General features: G+C 39.7%; 1 protein-coding gene across 7 annotated transcripts in view; it reads right to left on the bottom strand.

The window, feature by feature from the left end:
- LOC135324459 (guanine nucleotide exchange factor subunit RIC1-like) overlaps positions 1 to 20405 on the bottom strand; it is a 90128-nt gene that overhangs the window by 44978 nt on the left and 24745 nt on the right. For 6 of the 7 annotated variants that reach the window (XM_064500901.1, XM_064500905.1, XM_064500903.1 and 3 more), the window contains exon 4: positions 575 to 682. In XM_064500901.1, coding sequence (XP_064356971.1) covers positions 575 to 682 — 108 coding nt within the window. Of the gene's footprint in view, positions 1 to 574; positions 683 to 7519; positions 7576 to 20405 lie in introns of those variants that run through there. The other variant, XM_064500906.1, reaches the window with a different exon arrangement.

Here is a 20405-nt window from a genome sequence, read left to right as displayed (position 1 = left end):
CCCAGGACACTGAAGGGAACTCCCTTGGACAACCCGCCAGAGTCTCCATCAGGTCCATGTCTGAAACACTTGGTGTGGGAGGGTGGAGTAAGAAGGGATAAACTTGTAAGGAGGGATACACTTTTACCTTAATACTAAGTGCAGGAGGAAAGGCAATAGAATTGCAACTTAATAGTGCTCATGTGTGTGATTGATAAGATTTCTTTATAGTAATATAATTGTGTATCAATACTAATATTAATAAAAAGCAATAGAATTGTAACTGTATTACTTGCAGTGATATAATTGTGAATTAATAATGCTAACAACAGTAGTATGTTTATTAAAGTATTATTAGTTTCTTAAAGGTGTTGCTTAATCAATAAACATCACAACCATCTTGATCAGTTACATCTCAAGTCTCCAATCTAAAGGATTAAGTGTCTGCTTCCCATATCCAAATTCCTAAATAACAATTTACATTTTTACCTTCTAAGACTTACTAGAATTTTTTTTATTTAGTTTTTCCCTTTCCTTTTTGTTTTAACAACAAGCTGTAATAGAGAAAAATTCTTCATATGATCACTGATCATACCTTGATATAGATGCTTGTAAGTCCAGCACTTTCTTCATTTGTATATTTAATGAAGGAACACATTGTTCTTCCTTATAATGCAGGGTCCTCTTCACATGTGAGCTTTCTCTATAAGAAAAGTCAAATATTAAATTGAAACAAGCTGTGCCTCAAAGACATAACAGTTATTCAGATTCACATTTCTTACTCAGTTTTGTTTTGTACGTACACCAGACATTCACCTAAAAATTGCCACAAGTAAAACTAACCATCTGGAATACAATTTTAGTACATTCATAACAGGTTTAGTCATATGATCCTAAAACTATAACATATATATATGTATACGCATATCATATATGCTTATAAAAAACATGTAAGCAAAATAAGATAATGAACAGCATTATAATAACTGTCAGTGTGTTTTGCAATATTTTTATTTTAGGATATGTATGCTAAAGTAATGAAAAGCATATTCAATGAAATAGTATATGAACGGTTCCATTAATTACAAGTTCAACACATACTTAGACAATCTTAAAAATGTGAATATTCCATTTCTCAAGCAGATAACGAAACACAGAGCCTCTCCATTCTTTGCTGAACCACATTATAGATATTTTAGGTAGAAAGATGATTATGTTTCTTCAGTGCTTTTTGTAGGATCAATGTTTATACTATTAATTATGCACCACATATCCCAAGAGATAGGTGTGCATTACAGTAATTCATAAAAGTAGTAAAAGAATAGATTTCCCATAGCAAAATAAGAATAAAACAAGAATTAGTAAAAAAAACAGAACTGATCACAGATCCTCTTCCTCTAAACAGACCATCACATTTAGCATCTTTAAGATGCAGCAAGCTTCCAATTTAACTTTTTCTCATTTGAAATTTCACATATCTTTATAAAATGCAATTATTTTAAACTTCAGTACAGCATCATTAAAATATTCCCTAGGTTCCTTGGCAACTAGAGGTGTCATTATTTTGGTTAATGACAATACTTTTGTAGAAAAGGGACCTATGATCACCAGCATTGCAAAATCACATAATCTGGTGCTGAATACAACAATATATTAATAAACAAAGCAAAAGCAGACAATTTGACAGACAATTTGAGTTAAAAGCTAAGCCTAACCTCACTACTGGGAAACAACATACACAAAGTCATTTTTATCTGGACTCTAACTGCCAAAACATTTCTTTGTTTTTACAGCAGAGCAGCCAATGCAACTGCTTAAGACATAGTTAAGACCAAAAATCAAAATGACCTTTGATATGTTAGATTTAGCAGAAGGAACTAATAAGATCTTTCCAGAACAAAACCATGGTGGCTATGAAGGATTTTAGGAAAAATTAGAACAACTACTATAAAGATAAGTAATGCATTACTCACAGATTGTACACCTGATTAAAATGTTTAATTTGCACTTCAAAAGAAAACTACAAAATACAGCTGACTAGGGAGTTGGGAAAAGGATAGCTCTTTCTGGAGGCTAGCTGTCAGGGAGTGACAGAAGACCTGAAATTAAAAAAGACTGGCTAGTTAACACTAGGATTTGTTTATTTCTTTGTTTGTTTTTTGTTAAAGAAATGCAGTCTCCTTTACAATTTAAGTCAATGAAGCCAAAACCACCCGATTGGTCCTGGCACCTTTTCAAGCCAAAGACTTCCTACAGAACCAAAAGAAATGCCATAAAAGATTAATTCCTTCAAAAGTTACAAGGTTTCTGTGGGGGGATGCTCCCAGCTTCCCCCCCACCCCCCCAATCTGGTGCCAGTTACAAGCAGTCTGCATTCCTGTGCTTCACACTCCCAAAGGGAGGATGTCAAGGCTTTGAGATAAGGCCTGCTTGGGCACCAGGACCCTGGGAAACAAAGCCTCCTCTCACTGCTGGGGCAGTGTTAATTAGGGTGGTCTGGACTATCTCCTCCTCCTCAGGACCATGAGAGATAACACCTGCTTTCACTGCTGGGGCAGTGTTAATCATTGGGGACTGGAATTAACTCCTTCTTACCCAAGCTATGGGATCTCTCCTTGGGACCACCCCTGCAAGAGTAAAGCAGTCATTTGCAGTCACTCAAACTCCTTTCTGCAGTGCTGAAGAGTGCTTAAGGCAGCTAGCCTGCCCTTGGGGGTGTTCGGCCACCCCCACCCCATGACTGTGGTTGCGATTGTCATAACAAGGACAGAGGCAAGTTGAACCCTGCAACAGCCAGGAGCTAGGGACTGCGACTGCGCGGAAGAGAACTGCAACTGGCCTAGCAACTCCCCCTCCCCCTTCCCCTGAAGGGTATAAATAGGTTGGCCCCGGAGGCTGTCTTTTGCTCTTTGTGGGTGACAGTGGGTCTGCCAACTTGGGGATGGGGATGGGGATGGGGATGGGGATGGGGATGGGGATGGGGATGGGGATGGGGATGGGGATGGGGATGGGGATGCGGATGCGGATGCGGATGCCCTCCCGCAGTTACTTCCCTGGGATTGAGTGTACATTGGCTGCTCAGGCAATGCGTGGGTAACATCAATTAGCATTGGAAAATAAGTATTCTAGTTGAACTAAGTTTCTGTGGATAAGAATTGTTGCTTTGTACTGTTGCAACTTGTGTAGTAAATTTAGATCTTGAAAATAAGTTGTGGAGTCATGCAGTAAATCTCTTCCTCCCCTCCCTCATGCCACATGAAACTCTCATGGTCTGGGACTGTAAAGATAGTTGGTTGTCCTGTGACAGTTTCAATGCCATTATCTGTCACCAAGTATAAATGCAATGTTTCTGCAGAACATAAACTGTAAGGGCAGAACAGGAACAGTACAGATTAAAAGGCAATGCTACTTATTGAAAGAGGAACAGCAAATCTTCATTTCTGGGGACAGGTTTTTTTTAAATACTTTTGATAAAATAGGATCATAAGAATCATTTTCAACTGTATATGCTAATTTCAGCTAATTAAATTGTGGGGTATCTTTTTCACAGAGGTATTATTGTCATGATTGAAATTCAAAAGTATTAAAAAAGTATTATTTTCATATGTTTGGTTTGATTCATTTCTTAGTTACTCTATATCAAATTCACCTATTCAAAAAAATTTACTACAGGAGGTGCAATCAAAAAGTTTACTGTGTTCATGAGTGGTATGCATTTTTGTCAGTCAGTTTTATTAATTAAGTTGCTTTGAACCTTAAGCCAAGGTGTACTGCCCACAAAAGCAGGAAAGAATGTTTGCTCATGTGTCAGCAGTGATCATCTACATTTCTATTCAAATTTTAAGTAACTCAATTATGCACAGCAACTGAGAGGAATGACTACATCCCACAATGACAGAAAAAATATGCATCTGAAACAAATATTTTTTTTTCAATTATATTTGCATTGCTATATACATGTATAAATACTTTCATGAAGTGAGTGACTTTGTGCTGGGAGGGGGATTATATAAGTCAAAGATTCAAAGAGCCTTTGTTTGTACTTTACTTTCTGATTTTAAGCCTTAACTACCTTATATAATTGAAGGCCTGTCAGCAGCAAAACTCAACTTTAAGATAACTTAATTGATTTTAAAGATTTTTGTTCTTATCCATTAACATAATTAAAAGTTGGAATAACTCTTTACACTTAGAATTGAGGAAAAAATCCCATTACATGTGGGATGCAAAAAAAAAAAAACCTGAGGAAGACACTCTTTTAATGTTGTAAAATACAAGCTTTTTATGGGAAAGGGTTCAGATGTTTTATAAATTCCCTATTGCATGCATCATAGATGACATGCCTATTCACAATAAACAAAGTACTATATGGTTATTTACTAGAAAAGCCTTCCAGATTTTGAAAGCTTAAATAACTGAATCACATGCATCATCTTTTAAATGAGAACAAAGAGGAATGGTAAATATAATTCCGTCTTAAGTGCTGCCCTCCTCTCCAAAACTCTGATCCTCTAAGCTTTCCCACCTTGACCCTTTCTTGCTGTTTAGTTTTGACCCTATTTCCTCAAAGTGAAAGGGTCTATAAGTGAGTTAAGTTGCCAGCATTGTCATAATTTGTTGCATTAATTACAGAACTGATTCTTCCCCATATAAGAAAAAGATCAAATGAATTATTTGATTCTGTTAAAAGAAAGAACTTAGGTCAAAGTAGGATGCAAAACAGAAGGATGAAAAAATGGAGAACCACATGTCTTTAAAACATAAGTATTCTTAACTGTAATCAAAAGGGGTGGCACTGAGCAAAACACATTCAGTTAGCCTTCCCTGGTGGGGGGGGGGGGGGGGAAGGAGAAAAGGAGGGTTTTTTGCTTTTTGTTGTTGGGGTGGGCCTTTTTTGCAGGAAGGAAGCAGTATGCAAGCATGCTGAGTGGTCTAGCAATATGGTACTGATTAGTCTGTGGTTCAAGTGGATGACTAAACATTTTTAAGTCTTCCACCATTTAAATACTTGGATCATAATGTATCATTTAGCAAAGATAAAACTTACTCAGAAGTGTCATTACCAGACTTACTGCTAGGATAAGCAGTTAAGAAATATTTAGAAAGGAGGTTAATTCCAGCAGAAGCAGAAAGAGCATCTCACCCTTTCTTTCAATTTGTTAATGCCTAAGACATTTATAAACAGGTCCCTGGAGCACCCTTCAGCATAACATGCATAAAATACTTTAAATAATACATCAATATGCAGCCACCAACACATGGCACCTTTTCTATTAAGATGAGGCATATAATGTGCATCATACACATTAGAAACTTCATACTCTCTCTAAATTTCTTATCCCATTCTTCCTACATAAATACAGTCATTAGGGTTTTCACTCTAAGAGAAGAGTTTGTTTCTCTAAACAGGCAAAAACAGAGTCAAAAATTTATGCTTACATCTTGCCTTTCTTCTTGTCACTGCCGGCAATTTGCAATACAGGCAGCCAAAATGGCACATCGGTGCTCCAGCTTCTCGGCTTGATCTGCAGTTGCAATTGCAACCCCTTGGGTCAGCTGGCGAGCCTCCTTAGTTGCTTTGAGATCACTTTCCAACTGCCCATTTAGCTGGCGCTGCCTCAGCAACGCCTCGTCTAGGGCGCAGAGCGCAGTCAGTAAGATCCACCCCAGATCCCCTGCTGCCTTTCACACTGCCAGCCCTGCTTTTTCCAGCCAGAGCTTGGAAACCAGCTCCACTAGCCTCTCTGGGGACCCCCCTGGCTCACTTTCTAGCTCTGGCCATGCTGCGGGGGTGACCCACCCCGCCAGCTTGCGAGCCATGGGTGCCCATTGACCTGTAGCAGGCCACCCGGGAATGCAGCTCCCCACCTCCCCCTTGTCCTTTTGCCCCCAAAGAGGCATCTCCACGCTGGTATCCTGCCAACTATGCCAAATGTGACCGCAAGGCGGGAAAGGGAGTATCGGATACCGGTGTAGAGAGACACTCAATGTTCGTGAGTGGTTAAATGGAGTAGAGTTAATGAAGGACTTAAAATCCAACCTGTGCAGGGAGTCCCGGGAACTACGCAGAGGGGCCGCTGATGGGAGGCTGCTGGATGCATGGGTCAGACGCTCAGGTGGGACTCACCTCGTTGTATCCTAAGGGCCCCTTTTATCTGCTAGAGCTATTTCCTTATCTCAACTGTGTTAAGCTTGAGTAGCTACAGGCTGTGAAGCAGCTAGACATTGTTGACAAAACAGGATATGCATGTCTGGCCTTGATGGGTTTTAGTCAGCGTGTAGAGAGCACACTCTGAGGCTGCTATCATGTACTCTGCCAGTCACCTGACTCCTCACCAGATCTTCCGCAGGTGTTCTCACTACAGTGTGTAACTACTATTTTTTTTCCCCCTCTCTTCAGCAGGAGAGAGCATCCAAAGCAAATTTCTTCCCTTGCAGGGTACAAGCATGGGACTTAGGTCCTTAAAAGTACTTAGATGTTGCCATCCTCCTCTCAGGAGTCCATCAGAAACCCTCTCTTGGAGTTAATGCCTAAGTTCTGATTTCCTGCACATAAAAATAGGTATGGGTCTTGTACATGGGTATGTCTATGAAATGAGTATATGCTCCTGAGAGTACATACCCATGAATAACCCACATGCTACTTGTTTTGGGCACTCTCTCTGGCTCAAGTCCCTACTTTGAAAAAGGTAGAATGCATTTTGAACCTGAGTTTACTGCAACCCAGGTCATTCTCAAATGGGGAACACAGAGAGTGTGTACTCATCAGTCTCACTGGATCTCTTTTGTGCAAGCTGCATTTAGATTAAGCATCATCTGAGCACACTTTGGTGACATTGGTATTTCTCTACCTTGTTTGAGAAGCCTTATTTGGAACTCAGTTTGAGCTCTCAATAGCTTATTACTTATGCAGTGGCATAATAATGTAGGCATTCTCATGCATGCCCACCAGCAGAAACTTGGGTACCTTGGCACTTAGGTACCCACAGGGTTAGGCAGCAATTTACTGGTGCTTTTAAGAACATCAGAGGTGGCTAAAAAGTGGATTCGGGTCCCTAACCCCATTAAGGAGTCTGGTCTGTATTTTTCAGTTAAACAGATCTTTCATTCTGAGGATCTCATTTGCATTTTCCTATCCTTCTTAGTAGCATATCCTTTTCTAATTGCTCAAGCCTTTTCCTGCCTGGCAAACGCATTAGACAGGCTTGCTTTCTCAGCTTTATCTTGTGTTGCCTTCTAGACACTTTCTGTTGGGGCCTTGAATAGAGGCATCAGAACTTTGAGGAGAAAACAATAGCTTGAATCAAAATCTGTTGAGAAGAGTCTAAGCCCTAGAATCCACAATGATCTAAAGGCATAAATGTGTATTATGCCCCAGGACAATATTGTTACTTAATTATCATCTTAATGTTGAAATACAGTTACACTGTCAAAGACAAAACAGTTAAAATAGGATCCTCATTCCAGATATGATTACATCAATTAACAAGTTTGAAATGTACCACGGTTGCATAATTTCTTATGTAAATGCTAGACTTACCCTTAGAAAGCAGTTGAATGCAATCTTTGCATATTTCTATAGCTGTTTGGGGACCCTAAGAAAAAGATACAATATACAGTTCTAGATCCTTCTGTACTCACACAAAGCTTCCATTAAAGATGTTTTGAATTTTGTTTGAGGGCAATTTGAATAATGATGGTACTATTTGATCCTGCTATTTCTCTGACTTAATATTCACTTAAGAAGTGAAGTAAGTGTATGAATTGACATTAGTCAATGTTTTGTAATTCACACTCCCACACAACACTCTTAAAAGACAAGTCAGCAAACAGGGATTTTTTTTTTTGTTCTGAGTAAACATTGCATTTTCAGATATAAAGTAGGAAAAAAATCAAGCAAGCAGATTTTGTTTGTAGGCTGGCAGTTTTTATAACTGTTTTACAAAGATGCTATCCTATAAATGTATATTAAAAAATTAATTACCACTTGAATTCTATTCACAATTTAAAACTTCACAAACACTGTTTTTAGTATTGTACAACCAGGTATTATAAAATGGGATATATTTGCACTGTGTTAAAATTATGCAGATTGGTGTGGGGAGAGCTGAGCTCCGTTTATTTCACTCAATGTAGATAGAAAGCTCTCTCCTGTCCCTTCCGGGCTTATAAGAACAACAGTCCCTAGTCAATTTACTGTAATGACCGGGTATTTATGTGTATTTACAAAGTGACAGGAAGTAATAAAGTATATATTTTACCATAACCAGTGGCAAACATTCAAAATAAATAAATACATGCCACTTTCCTAGACCTGAACAAGGAACTTGTTGCCTGACCTACCATAGTTCCAGATACAACTTGGCATGTCTTTAGTTAAAGTGGAATTCAGCACCCTGTGTCCAGTTCTTTGTACTGAGTGACTAAAGTATATTCTACAGCGTGAGTTAGAAAATATACAGCTATTTATATTGACCTATTATTTTATCATTTTAGGTTCTTTCTACAACATGGAAAAGACTTTGCTTTTGTATATATTTGTGTTCCACTGGCATTTCCTAAATGGTAAGAAGCTGAATGGCTTGAGTAGGTTAACTCCTAAGTTAGGTTTCTCTTAAAGTTTTAGTGTTTTTCTGTTGTTTTTTATTTATTTTTTTAATAAAAGGTCTTTGCATTCTTTTAAATTTATTATTAGGTATGTGTGCTTAAAAAGGGCTGAATTGAAAGCCCTGTCAGTGCTTCAGCTTATCCCCTAAGCCACATGGACAACGTTTAAGACAAGATGCCATTTTTGCACTATGTATATACAAGTTTTATTGGCCATGCCAAACCAAGGAATTCTATTTCATATTCTTGAGCAACAATACTGGCATCCTACATAAAAACTATTGGCAGTTATATAAACAGAACGATCTCACAATGAGTAGCAAGAATCACAGAATGGTTGAGGTTGGAAGGGACCTCTGGAGATCATCTAGTCCACCCCCCCTGCTTAAGCAGGGTCACCTAGAGCACGTTTCCAAGGATTGCATCCAGATGGCTTTTGCATATCTCCAAGGAAGGGGACGCCACAACCTCTCTGGGCAACCTGTTCCAGTGCTCTGTTACCCTCACTGTAAAGACGTTTTTTTCCCCATATTCAGATGGAACTTCCTGTGTTTCAGTTTGTGCCCGTTGCCTCTTTTCCTGTCGCTGGGCACCACTGAAGAGAGTCTGGCCCCATCTTCTTGACACCCTCCCTTAAGATATTTGTATACATTGATAAGATCCTCCCCCTCAGTCTTCTCTTCCCCAGGCTAAACAGGCCCAGCTCTCTCAGCCTTTCCTCATAGGAGAGATGCTCCAGTCCCCTAATCATCTTCGTAGCCCTACGCTGGACTCTCTCCAGTAGTTCCATGTCTCTCTTGTACTGGGGAGCCCAGAATTGGACACAGTACTCCAGATGTGGCCTCACCAGGGCTGAGTAGAGGGGAAGGATCACCTCCCTTGACCTGCTGGCAACACTCTGCCTAATGCACCCCAGGATGCCATTGGCCTTCTTGGCCACAAGGGCACATTGCTGGTCCATTTTCGACTTGTTGTCCACCAGGACTCCCAGGTCCTTCTCCGCAGAGCTGCTTTACAGCAGGTCAGCCCCCAGACTGTACTGGTGCATGGGGTTATTCCTCCCTAGGTGAAGGCCTTTGTTGAACTCCACATGAGGTTCCCCTCTGCCCATCTCTCCGGCCTGTCGAGGTCCCTCTGAATGGCAGCACAGCCCTCCGGTGTATCAGCCACTCCTCCCAGTTTTGCATCATCAGCAAACTTGCTGAGGGTGCACTCTGTCCCTTCAGCCAGGCCACTGATGAATAAGTTGAACAATACTGGACCCAGGATTGACCCCTGGGGGACACCGCTAGCTACAGGCCTCCAGCTAGACTTTGCGCCACTGAGCACAACCCTCTGAGCTCTGCCATTCATCCAGTTCTCAGTCCTCCTCACTGTCCACTCATCTAGCCCGCACTTCCTGAGCTTGTCCATGAGGATGTTATGGGAGACAGTGTCGAAAGCCTTCCTGAAGTCAAGGTAGACAACATCCACTGCTCTCCCCTCATCTATCCAGCCAGTCATTCCATCATAGAAGGCTATCAGGTTGGTTAAGCATGATTTCCCTTTGGTGAATCTATGCTGACTACTCCTGATCACCTTATTGTCCTCCACATGCTTAGAGATGACAGCCAGGATGAGCTGTTCCATCACCTTCCCAGGGACCGAGGTGAGGCTGACTGGCCTGTAGTTCCCTGGGTCCTCCTTCTTGCCCTTTTTGAAGACGGGAGTGACACTGGCTTTCTTCCAGTCCTCAGGCACCTCTACATAACCCAAGGAATGGTGACTACAGGAGGGAAAGAATGGGAGTTAACATGCCAGTCAGAAAGATACCCAAAAGCTGAGGGGATATGGCAAAATGGATGATATCAGGATTTGACTGATCAGGCAAACTCAAGTTATGAAACTGGAAATGACCAGATTTCATCCAAATTGAGTCAGCCATGATTTGGGTTTTTTTCTATCTAATCTAGAAAAAGGCCAAAAAGAAATAAGGCGTAGAACAGGCATAGCCTAGTGGTTTTAATTTTAGACATAACTGAAAACAGTTTATAACAAAATGTTAAATGTTACTATTAGTGTATATTTTCACTATATTAATGTTTTCATCATATATGTGTGAATGGAGCTAGTTGTTCAAGGATAGGCATTTCACATGTTTTAAAGTTATGTGAAAACTGAGCATGAACCTGTGAACAAAAAATGTTCTATTATTTACCTGAAAAGAAAGTATAGCTTGGAGCCTAGAAATGAAACCCTCCCTTATATATCTAATATATTACCAAAAAATATTTAGGTGATCATAATTGGCAAATTATTGGCTTTTTAAATTTATCAAATTGTCTAAAGTTTCTCATAACATCTGGATCGAAGAGGGTGCATGAATGTACAAGAACAGTGCAGGCACCAACTCTGGTGGAATGAGGCAGCAGCAGAAATAAAATGTTTTAGGCTGTGGTATAACTTTCAGAGGCAGTGTTATTAGACATTTTAATCAGTCACCACCCCCACTTCTCCTTACCCCCCAACTGCTCATTCCATCTCTGACTTGCCTCTATGATATGCCGATACAAGCTTTGAACCAGATTGGAGAATTGATCTGGCTAAAAATAACCTCTCTCTTTTTTTGTCAGACTGTTAGATCAATTCCCTGGTCCAATTCACCATGCAGCTTTATAAATGCCTGTGCTGGCACACTGTAGGGGCTGCCTTGAGGGTGAAAACAGTCAGCTGGAAGGGGGAAAAGCTTGTTTAAAACAGCATTGGAACTATGCCTATAACCTGCTAATTGTCTCCTTTCAAAGAGTAGTGGTCTTTATAAGAATGTGAGATCAATTTAAATAAGAAATGCCTCTGGGATCCAAAGAGGCCTCATATGCTTTGTGTGTAGAACTTTACCATCCCAAAGGGACTCTCCATTCTCTTTCTCAAGCAATCTTTTCCTGGAATGCCTACAGAGGGAAGCCGAGCTGGAGCTAACGCTTTGTTCATTGATACTAGGCAGGACTTGTGACAGAAAACAAAGGTACTGTCTGTCATCCAGAATGCTGGAAGCAAAGATAAATATGAATATGTTTTATCTTTTTTCCCTTCACTAACTTAGTGAGATGTGGTGGTTTGAAGTGCACCATCAGCACGTGACCTTGGATAGAGTCTAGAATGTCTAAAATCCACATAGCAAAAATTATAAGATCGAAAAGAAAGCAAAAGGGAGAAGCTTAAATATCATTTAGCAATGTCTAAGGCAGGTTGAAAAAGTGCAATGTGGGGAGGTGCTACCTGGGTAAGGAGCAAAAAAAAAAAAATCTATATCTATATCTATATCTATCTCAATATCTCCATGGCTAACTAAGTTTATATTCTTTTCTTTTGATTGGGCACTCTTCAAACTTCCCTTATTATGAATATAATGGGTCTTATGGCAGTGAAAACTGTTCAGTCTTTTAAAACTAACCTTTAGCTTTGCAAAATGTTTTTCAGTATTATACAACAATCAAATAAGGTCACACTGTATTGTATTACAATTAATGTATTACATTATATTGCAATACTATAGGTTATAATGACAAAAATCTGATATTTTGAATTATTAATTATAATTTTATGCTTTTATTTTGGTCCAGATCCATGAGCTGGTTAGAAAAACAAGAACACTTGTGACTTTTTATTGTGGTTGATGTTTCTGTTATACTAGAAAATTTGAGTTACAGCCATTATTAACTGGCGACTGTCACTTGATTTCCCCTTCTGTAAGGATGAGGCGGGGGCACTGCCTGGACTCCCGGCAGGGACGGATACACAAACGCAAGGCATACGATGGTCGATACGGAGCATTTATTACCTCTGCATCTGAGCGGGGGTTCCCCTGCGTTTTCCCAGTCGAGGTAATAATGGAGCGGGGGATCCCTGGCACCGCTGAGCATCGGTCCAGGGTGAGGAACACTGGGGGGGGGCACTAGGTGAAGTTTTTATGTACTATACACATGCGCAGTAGGCATGTTGAGCTCATTGTTATTCTCGATTCCAAGCCCAGGTGCAGCGCCACCCTGGCACAGGCTCAACCACGTGACTATGGGTCAACATGCCCTGTTGATGCTCCTTTTCCCACGGAACGGTCTGGCTAGCTTCCATCGTCTATCTCCTCGACATTCTTCCACATTTTCCCATACACCTTCTAATGCTTTATTTTTTCCCCCATTTTTTTTCCTTAAAGATTCAGCAGATGATGATACGGACTAACAGCAGATGCTTGGTTGGAGTAATTATGATTGTGACTGCTCTTTGGATCAGTGTTTCTATTTATGCTCTGTATAAAAAAAGGTATTCAAGTGATTTATTTTAGCATATCTCAGTTGTCACCATTCTGTTATGTTAATTCATCTTCACAAATGTAGAATCAGATGATAAAAATTTACTTCAGATCCTTCATCCTGAAACCACCAATCTCTACCGCATCCTTTCTTTTTTCTTTTTCTGACTTTATCTCATATGCTAGCTATTAAGTTAGTACAGTGAAATAGGTTATCAGCCCCTTACAGGCCACTTGTCAGTGCATCTCCATTGATCTGCTTATAGGTGATGATGCAAAGTAGTAAGACTAGTCCTTTTTCCATATAAAGGTCAAAGAACACCTTATCCACCCAACATAAATGCAAGCTTCCAGTTCCTTGTCCTCCCTTGTGATTTGGGACCTGAATGCCATGAGCAGACATGGTATTTAGGGTTTTTTGCCACAATCTCTGACAGATTTCACTGAACTGTGAGCCCGTGTTTTTTAAAAATGACCTATCTGTTAGTTCTTTATTCTGGCTAAAATACCATAAAAATGCATATGAACACATCTCCAAGGTTTTGAGATTCAGTTGTGAAAGATTTTATCACAGGAGGTTCTCACTATAACTCAATGCCACTAGTTTGTTTCATTTCCTTGTTATATTTGAGTTTCTTCAGTTCACTTGACTGACTGAAAGTGGCCTCATACTATGTTAAAGAGCTAAAGCCTTGGCAATAATGTATTTTTATTTACTAGCTGACCAAAAAATAATTGTGGGAGAATAATTGTTTTGGGTGCCCTAACATGAAATAATATTTTTGTTTCCCCCAATTTTTTTTTAAAAAGTTTGAAATGTGTTATTCAACTGAAAATAAAATGCTATGTCATTTTCTGTTGCTCTTTCTGAGGGGGAAGTTGGGATTGTTTTTATTTATTATTTATTTTCAGGGGAGTGTTTTACTCTTCAACTTAAGAAATAGGCAAATTAGGACTCAAAACATCCATATGTTTCATTTTGAAAAAATCAAAAGGAAAGTGTTTTTACTGAACATTCTTTTTTTGGTCAAAACTGTTTCTCCAATTTGGAACACATTTCTGTATATTTTCAGCTAATCCACAGCCACTCCCCCCCCCCCAAATAATTTTCCTGATTTTTTTTGCCAAGCTGTATGCAGAGGACCTACCCAAAAAGTACAAAAGGCCTCAAAGCTGACAATCTATTTTTAGCATTACAACATGATAAACTCACACTACTCTGTAAAATATTACCAGAAATAGCCAATGAAGCTGAACAAGGTCATGAACTAAAGGCTCATCAGGAAATTCTCAAATTTTGTAGCGGATCTAAATATGTAGTTGGCATGAACTTCAAATGGAAATAGTACAAGGGCTATGTTGTAAGAAAGATCTTTTCAAGTGGCATCTCATAAGCCTGTACAGCAAGAGAGGTGTACTATTTCAGGCTATGTAGCAGAACTGGTTTTTGTCCCTGTCCCCCCACCCCGGCCAAGAACTAGAAACAACAATGTTTCTTGGCTGGAAATCAAATGGAAAAGGTTTCATCAGCAAAGTCTATCTTAAAATTTCATGTTCTTCTTCCATGAGATTCAAGATAGGACTACACATGGATGCTCAGTCCATTTCTTCATAATTTACTTTCCTGCATGGATGCTATGGAGACAGGTCCTGGGAGAAGTGTTTGTAATCTTTTTAACAAGCTTGCAGGTGATGTTAGGCTTCAGCGGCTGCATCTAACCCTACTTGATTAAGAATATACTTGTCATAAGAGTGTGGTAGGAACAGGAGCAGAACATGAAAGTGGAAGGAGGGACAGGAGAAATCCTTGGCTTCTCAGAAGATTCCCTTCTGGGTATTCTAGAGGAAGGCCAAAAGTTTCCTAGGCTACTTGAGTAATATTTATTTATGTAAGTACCCTGTTGTAGAGGCCCTAAATACTTTCACCAAAGGCATTAATTTATGCGGTAAACAGATATTTCATAGAATATACAAGTTGATTCAAAGGCTAAACTTGTAGTGACACTGTGTTTCCTAGCAAACCTGATAGATGATTTAAAGCTCTTCCTATGCCATACAAGGTAACAAAAGTTCTGCAACTAATCTGGTTTTAAATATACATTATCCAAGCAATGCCAAAAAACAACTTATTGGAAAGTTACACTGTTAAATCATACTCCAAACTTACTTCCCACCAAAACCACTTCAATAAGTTAATTAACTATGCAATTACTGTTGTGTAGGTGCTGATTATTCTAGGGTTCAAAGATCAAAACCTTTGGATGTGCTAACCTAATTCCACAGAATCAAAAAACTCCACCCTTTCCCATTGATAAAGTAATTTATGATGCCTATAAACAATTTTGCTAATAGAGAAGGAGAGAAAAAAACTTTAGAAAAGTGCCAAGAAGAGCAGGGTCTGAATACACTAACCAGTTGCATACAGCAAGGTCAGCTAACATCTATATTCTGGTTTATATGCTGCAAATTTAATCCCCAGTTTATCTTGGGGTTAATTGTTCATGCGCCCATACTATTAGAAGCCCAGCTTCCAATTTTAAATGTCTTTAGGTATCTAAAAGCCTACCTTATTCTAGTCTTGTTCTAAATTTACACAAAATCTTCTATGTATTACGTGTTAGATACAAATCATTCATACCACATTTTTCATTACAATGTCAAATGAAGGCTTCACTTGTGGATATGAAGAAATTTGGGGCAAATACCACCCCCACCCCAAACCGCCACAGCCTACAATTACCATTTTGTAGCCTGCAAACTGTGGAAAACAAGTTGGCTATCTCAACGACTGGGTGGAGTTGTTTTTTTTTTCTCTTAAAGGAGAAAACATCCTCAGCATAAGTCATTGCACACAGTCTCTGCGTTGACGGATCTTAAATCACTCCCTTGCCTAGATACAGAACAGAAGCAAGTAACAGAGCAGCATAGGGAAGCCTCTACTACTATAGAGGGGCCTTAAACACCATTGTGATGGATATCAAGGGATATTTGAAGGAATTTGTTTTTCGTTTTTCAGGACCTTTTCAAAAAAAAAAAATCATACCTGCCGCAGCTTATAAAATTACAAATTTGTATTTATACACTGTCACTTTTAAGCATATCACACGCAGAGATGGGAACAACGAACATCAAATTTTGTCATTTTACCGTACATATATTTTTCATGATGTTTTAATTTTTTTAAATCAAATACAGTGGTAGAATTAGACTAAATTAATTGAGGCAAGATGGCAAGACTATGTGTTTGTGTTCACTTGAGAAGAGAATCCCCAAATGTGGGCTTGTAGCCAATACTGGTACTGTTCCAAGTCTGCTCTGAACTGGAACAAAGATTTTTAAGAGATGGAACGGAGTTGCAGATTATTCTGGCACAATTTAAAAGCCAATTACTATTTTTTTTCTGTTTTTACTCTAACAAATTAAGCAGGATAGTTTAGCTTTTCATTGAGCCATTACTCTAAGAATAGACTAGCTAGCGCTAGCCAAACTTTCACAGAACCAAAAACATTTTCCTTCAATAGAGCAAGTTTCAATCCATAACATTCCTAACATATTACTATTTGACCAAAAAAAAAAAAAAAGAAAAGAAAAAAAAGAAAAAACAAGCAACTCCAGGAGAAATGTGAAAAATCTACTTTTTTTCTACGGAAAAATATTTAGAATTGATGGCACAATACTCTTAGGAGCATTAATTTTATTTTACCATATTAATTTGATCTTAGATTTTACATGTGTGATGCTAAACAGGTCAATTCCTTAATGTTTACCGTGTCTACTTTGCAGTATGTTTGGAGCATGAGGAAATGGAGTTAGAAATTTTAAAAGAATTTCCTATTCAACCATCTTAAATTTAATATAACCTAAATTTCATTAAAACTGTGCCTTTAGATGTTGGGAGAACAAACTTAAGAAGGTATTTGTGGGCTTCAGTGGCAAACTCGAAGCCCAGATAATCTTGAAAGCCCAGTACTTCCATTAAAACAATGAAATTCAGAATGGGAAGATCATTACAATAGATCAATATGAAAAGGACGAAGTCATGCCTAAGGAGCATTTTTTAAACAAGAAATCAACTTTTCTAGAATCTAATTCTGCCCATTTTTAAACAAATGACAGCATCTTTTTTCTTGCCAAGATTACCTTCCAAAAACTAGTTACTTTACATGACTAAAAGATATAGAAAAAGAGGCAGATTCTTGCACAAACATGACTATATTTTAGCCTCAATCTGTACTTAAAAATTTTCCTTTCACAGGTATGTTGATTAGGTTGGGAGGGATGAGGGTAACTCATAGCTCTAAACAACATACTATAAACAGAGATACCCTAATGCATATACAATTGCAATCAGCAAAATTGTTCCATTCTCTTCCCACTTTCTCCCTTTCATCTTAATTCTTTTGAAACACTGGTTTAAGCTACACCAGCAAAAAAACCCTCTTTTGCGGGTATAAACTGACTACACTAAACTGACTACGCTAGGACAGTTCTACTAACGATCTGAAATGCAGGCAAGCCCTCTGAAATCACTCCTAGATCTTCTGTCAAGATGGCTCAACAACTCTGTAATAACAATCCCAAACTGGCGGACTTGTACTTTTCTCAACCAATACCCATATGGATGGAAAAATCACTACTTATTCCTGCCCCCCCACTTCTCCAAACAAAGGCTAAACCATTACTTGGGCATTTCAATTATCCGGCAACTTCCAAAGCAGTATCTTGGGCTACTTCATTTTTTTTCTGATGACAGGAAGTCAGATATAAAATGACTTTGCTAAAATACAGTTTGAAAAATGCTGCTCAGGTCTCAGAAGAGGTATGTCAACACGAATATACCAAAGCTATACCACATAATTTTTAGGAATATAGACAAACTAATTGCTACAGTAAATCCCACTGCATTCCAGGGCTCTTGAGGCATTTTTAGAGGCCAAAAGATGTATTATAGCCGTAAAACACACACAATCTTCCACGCAACTGAGCAAGAAGTCATTCGGAAATCACTTAATGCTTGCCAATCAGTGTTTTTCCTACAGATACTGATAACAGAATTAATTACAAAAAGCCCAGGTTTTCATGAACGTTCAAAACATTTTTTGTGTTGATAGTGTAATATTTATGCTTTAAAGAAAAAGTTCCCCTCTTACAGGATATCATAGGTTATCCAATGCACATCAGAGGTGTTTAGCGGGGGGGCGCCATCATCACTCTGTTTTAATTTGTGACTATAAAAATACTTCATTTTAAGTTGACTAGCCTTACTATAATAGTGCAAGTACATAATTTTGCTTTATTTACATGACAACAAATTCTACCTAACATGATGCCATCTACTGCATTTCATACATAAAACATTCAAATAAGATTATAACACAACTTTGAAGAGCTAATCTTGGTATTCCTAGAACAAAGGCTGGGATCTGTGATAAATTTGGTAGTAGCTGCACTTAACGACCTGTTAGTATTAGGTTTTCCTTTTCTGAAACAAGGCCCATCAGACCTTTAAGTGCCATTTTTCAGATATGTGAAAAAACTGTAGCTTCTAGCCAATGAGAAATAAGAGTGTTCACCCATTCCAGCTTCTGTTGGCTGTTCCCTGATTGAGCTGTTTTCTGATCAGGAAAGGCCTCCACCTTTTGTTGTCAACTGACTCTTGACTAGTGAATGTCAAGTACTGCTGCTGCATAGCAGCTATATAACTGGTAATCAGGAATACAGCTAACAGAGACTTGGGCAGTTAATGGAGCAGGGGGCACAGAAACTCTGCTTGAGATAGTGTGGAACTGCTTGGGACTTTACAACAATGGTGCTGAGGTGCCACAGGGCTCCAGCACTGGCTGGAGCAAGTACCCCTGGCACGTCAGAGAGCTTGACCTAGACAGAGCCTTGGAGGGAGGATGCAGCTGCCCAGGTCTGGGGCTGCAGGGAGTGCCTGGGGCTGGGGGTGACAGTGGCCTCACCTGTGGGAGGTGTGCTCTGGCTGAGGCACTGAGTCAGCAAGTGAAGGAGCTAAGGGAGGAGGGGAGCAGGCTGGGTAGCATGGGGGACGATGAGCAGGAGACGGACAGGGTTTTCACAGAGACTCTGTAGAGGCAAGAGCCTGAGCCACATGATGCAAGGAAGGAGGGACAGCCAGAGGTTCCGCTTTTGAACGAGTGGTAGATGGAGACTCCCAAGATGGGGGAGGCTGGAAGCTTGTGACTTCTGGCAGCAGGAGAAAGGCTCCCTCTCTGCCTGCAGATCTGAATTTACAGAATTAGTACAGTGCTCTGCTAGCTAAGAAAAGGGAACAAGCTCCATTAAGGGAGGCTTCTGTCAGGAGGCAGCAAGAGTGGCTGCTCTGCAAGGAAATAGGAGCTGGGAGCTGAGGACAGCAAGGCAGGCAGGGGCAGTGCCCTCACCAACAGGGCACAGTCCCACGGTACCCAAACAAGAAGAGCAGAGCAGGTCCAGTGACAGTAACCAGGGTCAGCCACAGTCCAGTGATGGCCAGGCAAGTCTGTAGTAATGAGGCAGGTCTGAAGTAAAGCCAGGAAGTCAAATCAGCAGGTTAGGGCCAGGATCAGCAAGGTACATGGCCAGGTGCAACAATGCTTAGGCAAGGCCCAAGGGCGAGGGCCTGAGCTTAAATGCAGCCCCCGAGTGAAGGGGGGGGGGGTCCGGTCTGATCCCAGGTTACATGGTTGCGCCATATCAGAGCTGCCCTTGAGAACAGACAGTCAAACCCCTAGGAGGAGGGGGAAGAAGTTGCAGAGGAAGATGATTATAGGCTGGTCAAGGCTCTGTGCTGCAATTCTGGTCAAAGTGGCACTACCCCGCCTGACACAAACTCTGTCATCTCCAGTGCTATAATGTGGAATTGAGACTCTTCCCCTCAAAGGGAGATGCTTTTTTCTTCTCATTGGTGAAAAAGTTTGAAAGCTTTGATGTTTTATTTATTAGTTCAGGGGGACTTTTGTTTGTTTTTTCTTTCTGGGTTCTCAGTCTTCTTCCATATTGTTGTAACTCAGGCGAAACTACAATGAAGTTAAGGAAATTATCCTGGTATAAAAAGCTCTTGGATCCACGCCTCTATGTATCTGAATACATATGGATGCATTTATTTAAATAACTACATTACTGCTTTCTCATATTTATGCACTTTCAAGGACATTTTTTTATTTTAAAATATCTGCAAATAAAAGCACTTTAGGGCTATGACCCCAATGAATTTTACAGCTAGTTCTTGAATAGCCCACTTTACAGACTATTTTTTTTTTTTTTTTCTGAGCTCTGAATTCCCTGCAGAGACTCTGGCTTTCCAGCTTATGAAGAAAGTTTTCAAAACTTTGGCCCACGGAAAAGATAAGTATGAAACAAAACAGAATGCCATGCATATAGGACATTTTCTGTCCTTACTGCAGATCTACCTGCAGCTAAGCCTGAAAGATACTTTGTAACCCTCTTGATAACCATGGTTTGGGAATAATCGAATACTACTGACTGGCTGCCTAATCTCTTACTCTGAAGTTCTTTTGGTGATATAGGT

This window comes from Dromaius novaehollandiae, chromosome W, assembly GCF_036370855.1.
Source record: "Dromaius novaehollandiae isolate bDroNov1 chromosome W, bDroNov1.hap1, whole genome shotgun sequence".
In the NCBI taxonomy this organism is placed as follows: Eukaryota; Metazoa; Chordata; class Aves; order Casuariiformes; family Dromaiidae; genus Dromaius; species Dromaius novaehollandiae.
Note: the sequence above shows the minus strand (reverse complement) of the source record. Positions and strands in the feature narration are given on the sequence as shown.